General features: G+C 41.6%; 1 protein-coding gene across 1 annotated transcript; it reads right to left on the bottom strand.

Moving 5' to 3' along the window:
- Positions 1–5,079: 5,079 nt before the first annotated feature.
- On the bottom strand, positions 5,080–6,832 carry LOC129624984 (endogenous retrovirus group K member 7 Gag polyprotein-like; the record flags this gene model as incomplete). Its single annotated transcript, XM_055543159.1, is given in 2 exon segments — positions 5,080–5,398; positions 5,400–6,832. Coding segments are annotated over 2 exon segments (1,752 nt in total), but the record flags the coding sequence as incomplete, so codon positions are not given.
- Positions 6,833–7,329: the final 497 nt, after the last annotated feature.

Below are 7,329 nucleotides of genomic sequence, written 5' to 3'. Positions count from 1 at the left end.
AAGTTCTTTAACAAAAGACTCAGCTCTTTTTGCAACATCCAAATCAGGTCTGGGCACATTTTCAATGTTCATTATTTCCTGATGTAGATGCAGCAAATCTAAGGAAATATTTTCATTATGCCAAATACCTTCTAAATGAGCTTTCACCTTATCCCAAGTAGTTATACTACCATTATATTTTTGGGGGGTAACACAGATCCATCGAAAATCGGCATGACATTGCACCCGTAATCTCAACTTTATACTTTGAACCTCTTCACCTAAAAATTTTACAACATCATAAAGGGCATTCAATCGATCCTCTAGCTTTTTGTCAATATCTTCTTGAGTCCCCAGGGTAACGGATACATTTTGTGCCAGATTATTAACAAAAGTTGCAGTTTGCACTGATTGTGCTAGGGTCAGGGCTGCAGTAATGGAGGAGGCAATAAGGGTTACCAAAGCTACAAATCCCAGATTTATTAACCCTATTCCCCTGTGATAACGCATTAAAGTACCCTCTACTTCTCTCCAAAGTTCAAGTCCTTTTTCATCATACCAAGACCCATTAATCTTTACAGGAACCATAACAAAAGTAGGCTGTCTTAAGACTAGAACCCTAGTTTGATTAGTAATTTCCCTGACGCAGTTAGTTAAAGTACAATTGTTACAAGTTATATCATAATTTTGTAACCCAGGTTGTATTTTTACAGATCCTACTAGTAAAGCATAAGGGTGAGGCACACATGCACGAGGGTACCTCATGGTGAGATTCCATAAATAACCTGTCTCACTTTCGATCCCACCTGAAGGTAGGAACCCTCACATCCAAGGGCGGCAGCTAATTTCCAGATTTCTGTTTGGAACACTTTAGAGCCGCCTAAATTCCAAATACGGGATGCAAAGTTTCTATTGTCCTGAGCTCCAGGGTCTCGGGCCAAGTCTGGAGACCAGTCCCACAATGACTCATTTGTCCCAAATATGTTATAAACCATAGCAGTTCCATCTCGACACAGTTTCCATGGTGCAGCAGTGACTCTTCCCCTTGTTCCAAAGTCGCAGAAAGGGATATCTAAAGGACCAGTTCCATTACGACGTTGAGGAGTTCCAGATTATTTTGTTACTCCAGGAATATATAGGCTCCAACCACTGTCATAATCAGCATATCCTGATTCCCCAACAAAAAGACATCCTGTTGAATTAAAATATCTAGACAGACAAATAGGTAAATGATCAAACACTCCATGATAAGAGAAATTATCTTGATTAGGAATAATATGTTTATCTGAAAAACCACCCAAAGCTACAGTATCATTAGTGTATATGAGAATGGACCGACCCTCCCAGCCCACTGGTTGGAGAAGGGGAGGGTCGGGAAAATAAGACCAGTAAGCATTTGAATATTCTTTAGAATGTGCAGTATTAATCTGATTTAAGATAATTAATAAGGTTATCAGGAAGCTTAAGGGCGATATCGGATTGCCCTGCACAGCAACACGATTCTGTGTCTCTCGCATCAATGCCTGAAGTTGTTGCTGAGATGGTAATTCATCATGTTCTTTTTTTTTTTTTAATTTTATTTTATTTTTAAACTTTACATAGCTGTATTAGTTTTGCCAAATATCAAAATCATCATGTTCTTGAATCATCAATCTCCTCATCTGGTTTACTAGAGATCGTCTCCACCGTGCGTACCAACCTTTCCAGCAGCCAGCGCGGTGCTTCAGCATCCTGTGGGAAAACACAAACATGCCCTCGTCCCCAAATTATTACAGGATCTGGTCCATACCATTTTCCCACAAGTGGGTCTTTTCAAAAGACTTTAGGTCTTATTGTTTGCGCATCAAAGTTCCAAAATCGTTGTGCTGCTGAACGGCCACATATATCTAATTGTAAAAAATCTAGAACAAACAAAGCATGGTTTAGAGAGTTGGAGGGGGTATTGAGATACAATTCCCCCTTCTTTAGTTTTTGCAATTGATGTTTGAGAGTTTGATGTGCCCGTTCAATGATTCCTTGACCTTGAGGATTATAAGGGATACCTGTTTTATGTGAGATAGACAATTGCGTACAAAATAGTTGAAAATTTTTCCCAGTGTATCCCGGACCATTGTCTGTTTTTATGGTTTTAGGGATTCCCATAACAGCAAAACATTTAATGCAATGAGCTATACAATGTTTGCTAGCTTCTCTGGATTGTAGAGAGGTGTGTAAAAAGCTGGAGAAGGTGTCAATAGTAACATGAACAAATTTTTGTTTACCAAATTCAGGAATATGGGTAACATCCATTTGCCATATGTCATTTGGCAATCCTTGGGGATTAACTCCATAATGGGGGACGCTAAAAAATTGAGGACATGTTTGACATTGCTTAACGATCTGTCTGGCAGCTTCTCGAGTAATGCCAAATTGAAGTCTTAAGCTATTGCTGTTTTGATGGTGTAAGCTGTGGGAAGTTTTTGCCATTTGTTCCAATGAAGGAAATATCATACATGTAGCTTCGTCAGCCAAAGCATTGCCTCGTGCTAAAGGTCCAGGAAGTCCAGAGTGAGCACGAATATGACCGAAATAGCATTTATTAACTCTGGAGCAAATTAAATGTTGTATATCATGAAAAAGAGTTTGAATAGTAGAATTCAGGGTACCAATAAATGGAACAGTCTCAATAGTGTTTAAGGCTCTTATGATATATTGACTGTCAGAATATAAATTAAATGGAGCAGAGATTTGTAATAAAGCCTGAAAAACGGCAAATAGTTCTATTTCTTGAGCTGACTTATAATTAGTATGCCAGTCGGCGGTACTGTCCTGCACAATCAAACTAGCTATTCCATTAGAAGAGCCATCAGTAAATACAGTTAGGGCGTCGGCAAGGGGCTGAGAAACAATGATTTTTGGGAAGAGAAATTGGTGATAGTGAGCAAATTGCAAAATTTTATCCGAGGGATAATGATTATCAAGCCGTCCACTAAAACCAGCTAAAGCAATAACCCAATTGTTGCTAAACTGAAACAGCCAATCCTGCTGAGTTTTAGAAAATGGAACACATATAAAATGTGGGTCTCTTCCTAGATATACACTGGATTCTGACCACCCAAGAGCTATTAGGGCAGCAACCAAATCATAATAGGGGGTTAATACCCAAGAGGGAGAGGCAGGCAAGTGAAGCCATCTTAAAGGCAATCCTTGGAATAAGACTGCTGTAGGAGCATGTTTAGTAGGAAGAATATATAAACCCCATTCTTGAGTATAGTCGCAATAAGTAGCTTGTTGTTTAGACAGGGCCTGTTCGACTTTATCTAAGGCTTGCCTTCCCTCCAGAGTCAGAGCTCCGGGGGAAGTTGGATCAGGGTCACCCTTCAGAATATTAAAAAGAGGCCTCATTTCCCCTGTAGTTAGCTTCAAGTAAGGTCTTATCCAATTAATATCTCCTAACAGTTTTTGGATATCATTCAAGGTAGCCAGGTTATCTTTATGAATCTCTATCTTCTGAGCTCGAAACCATTCATTTTCCAGAAAAAAACACAAATAAGAATAGGGGGGAAGCACCGCACCTTTTCTGCTGCGATAATCAAACCATAATCCTGTAATGCAGTTTGCATATAAGTGAATGTTGTTAATAGCAACTCCTCATCTTGGTATGCCAAAAGAATATCATCCATATAATGAATAATATATACTTCGGAGTACAAGGACCTAGTGGTTTTTAAAGCTTGAGCAACAAATTTCTGACAGAGAGTAGGACTATTAGCCATTCCCTGAGGTAAAACTTGCCACTGATATCTTTTCATAGGTTCTTTATAATTTGTAGAAGGGACACTAAAAGCAAATCTTTGACAGTCACTAGTGGCAAGGGGAATAGTATAAAAGCAATCTTTTAAGTCAATAATAATCTTGTAAGTATTTTTTGGAATGGCCATGGGGGTAGGCAATCCTGGCTGAAGGGGGCCCATCAATTCCATTGTTTCATTAACCTTTCGTAAATCTTGTAGTAGCCTCCATTTACCTGTTTTCTTTTTAATGACAAAAACAGGTGAATTCCAAGGTGAATTTGAGGGGGTAATATGGCCGAGAGCAAGCTGTTCCTGCACAAGCTGATTGGCGGCCATGATCTTTTCTATTGATAGGGGCCACTGATCAACCCATACCAGATCGTCAGACTTCCATTTTATCGGATCAGCATGGATTGCAGGACGATCAATGACCCCTCCTAAGAACATTCTATACCTTTTCTATCATTCTTAACTGCAGGGATCAGGGGTTGTAAAGGCCCTTGTGAATTTATCCCCAACCCCTGATGGGGTAAAAGGCCTTGGTCTAACAATTGATTACTAATCTTTTTATCTGGACTATAAAGATATACCCCCATATTCATCATAACATCTCTCCCCCATAGATTAACCGGCAGTCCTGGCAAAACATAAGGTCGAAAATGTCCTTCATGTCCTTCTTCGTCCCTCCATTTTAAAAAGGTTGAACTCTGTTCTGTGTTATGTGATTGCCCAATGCCTTGCAAAGTAGAAATTACAACCTGCTTAGGCCATTCATCAGGCCAATGTTTTTGAGATATGACAGAAACATCTGCACCAGTATCCAAAATACCTTTAAAGGGCTTTTCTTGAATATACAGTAGAAGCTCAGGGCGCTGCTTATCAATGGCCTGAATCCAATAAGCGTCCAAAGACCCGAAACGTCGAGATCCTCATTCTCGCTTAACAGCTTTTCCAACTGGAATTGTAGGAAGTAGAATTAATTGAGCAACACGTTGACCAGATTGTATTACTGTTATGCCCTGTGGTGAATGGGCCATAATTTTTATTTCACCCATATAATCAGAGTCTATGACTCCAGGGGCTACTAATAAACCTTTCATCGTAGTACTGCTTCTCCCCAATAGGAGGCCCATAGTGTTCTTCAGAAGAGGGCCAAAAATTCCAGTTGGTAAAGCCTGCATGCCCATTTCTGGAGTTAATACTGTGTAGGTGGAGGAACTGAGGTCCAATCCTGCACTCCCTGCAGTTGCTCTGAACAACTCGGTAACAGATCTGAGTTTTGGCCCTGAAGCGTCTCCAATGTGGTCAGATTTTGCATCACCCCATAACATTGTTTCGGGGCCTGGGGCTGGCCCCTCACCCAGTTTCCCGAGACCAGAGGAAGTGGCTTTCCCTGTAAGTCAGTTTTAGAATGGCAATCCTTCACCCAGTGTTTGCCTTTCTTACACCTAGGACAAATGTTAGGGGTTTGAGTAGGTTTCTGGGCCTGCTTCTGCGGGCAGTGGGCGGCCTGATGGCCCGTTTGGCCACAAGAGAAGCAGCTTCCCAGCGAGCCAGGGACTCGAGGCCGACCACTAGTTTTATCCCGCTTTTGTTGCTGATACAGTACTTCTGTGACTGTCTTTCCCTGTAATACCGCGGCCAAAAATCCGTACATAATCAGATAAGCCTCCCTTTTTTCTGTAAGGTCTCAGGGCAGCTTGACAAGCTGAATTGGCATTCTCATAAGCAAGCTGTTTAGCCAACACCATTCCTGCCTGCTCATCCCCTATCATTTTACTAATTGCCTCAAGCAGGCAGGCAACAAAATCCTGATATGGTTCATCTGGCCCCTGGCGAATTTTAGATAAATCTTCAGTCTTTTTATCAGAATTTGCAGCACTAATCTGAGGGTAGGCTCCAGGCAAATAATTAAGTTGATTATTAGTGTCTCGATAATCCCCCTCTCCCACCATCATTTCATAAGTGGTATTCAGTCCCTGTCGCCAATTGATATCGGCTATGATTCCACACTGCTCAGCAAACTCAGATTTCCATAGTAAATAATCTCCTCCAGATAAACAAGCCCGAGCAACCTGTTTCCTATCATTAGGTGGCAGATTTTGATTTCCTAAAGCCTCTATAATAGCCTGAGTAAACGGCACAGTCGGGCCGTATTGTGCACAAGCCACTTTTAGCTCTTTTAGTTGCTTAAAGGATAGCGGTTCATAATACCTCTGCTGTTGAGCATTTTCAAATACTGGATAGATTCCTGAAAACCCGGGAATATGTTCTCCTTCATCATTAGCTTGCTTAATCGCTTGTTGAAGAAGAGATAATAATATCTCACTTCTAATTTTTATGTTTTCACCGGGCAAAGAAGCAGGGATAGATATAAGCTCTTGCGGTTCTATGAAAGGCAGAGGTGGATCGAGCCCAGCAAGAACCGAGGGAGGACATGCTGGAGGCACAGGCCGGCTGGAGTGGGAGTCTCCCTGTGCTTCCTTTTTTACTGCTATAACAATTTTCTGAATTAAACTCTCCAGCTGTTCTTCGGAAAGCCCTGAATGCTTTAATTCCCCTTTTCCTATGGGGGGCTGCATGCTAACCATTATCTCCCAAGGCATATCCTCTCTATGGTACTGAGCCGCTTGTTCATTTAATTCTTCCTGTTCATCAGAGCTTAACACATCATCATTCCCTCCAGCCTTACAAGCTGTTCCCTCAGGCACAGCATAAAGCGGCTCAGGCGGAGGGGCGGAAGGCTCTGCAACTTCGGGTTCTGTGGAATCCCAGAGGGCCGTTTGAATCTTAGGCCCCTCATGTTCAGGATCCAGACAGTCTCTTATGAGAGTCCACAAAGAAAAAGCATCCACAGGGACACGATTGGGACCATGTAAGGAGTAATATGTCTGCAATTGTTTTCCTACTTTTTTCCAAGTTTCCAGACTAACTGTTCCTTCCTCTGGAAACCAAGGACAAACTTCTTCTATAAAAAGTAAAAACTTCTCTAACTGTAACTTATTTACATGAATTCCCCTACCTTTTAACATAGTTTTCAACATATGTAGAAATAACTGGTGGCTATTGCCTTGTCCCATGATTTATTACTCTCGACAGTAACATTCCCTGCCCTTTACTTCAAATAATTAGGAATTCCTCGTTACTTACTTCAATCTTGGTGAGCAGCGGCCGTCGTCGTGCTCCGATTCCCGAGTCCCTGTTCGGGCGCCACCTGCCAGTACCAGCCAGCAAAGTCGATCAGGTCCCAAGAACGTGCACGGCGCAGCTGAGAAAGAAAACTACAGCAAAGAATACTACAACAAAGATGGGGTCGAGAGGATCAGACACGTCTCCACGAAGGGACGCAGTCTGACCACGACTTTATTCAGCATCTTATATTTATACAGGAGAGTGTGAGAAAGACAAGACAGCATTTTTCTTGGTTGACCTATACATCTTACAAAAAGTCACAAGAAATCTTGAGAGCATGGGAATGGCACCCTGTTATTACTTCTTACACCAGATAACATTTCTCTGTGCGTGAGAAGTTTGTCCAGAACTCCAGGTGTCTGCAGTAAATAATCACCTAATCTCT

Source organism: Bubalus kerabau, chromosome 13 (assembly GCF_029407905.1).
Source record: "Bubalus kerabau isolate K-KA32 ecotype Philippines breed swamp buffalo chromosome 13, PCC_UOA_SB_1v2, whole genome shotgun sequence".
Taxonomy (NCBI): Eukaryota; Metazoa; Chordata; class Mammalia; order Artiodactyla; family Bovidae; genus Bubalus; species Bubalus kerabau.
The sequence above is the reverse complement of the archived record's forward strand: the minus strand, read 5'-3'. Positions and strand labels throughout refer to the sequence as shown.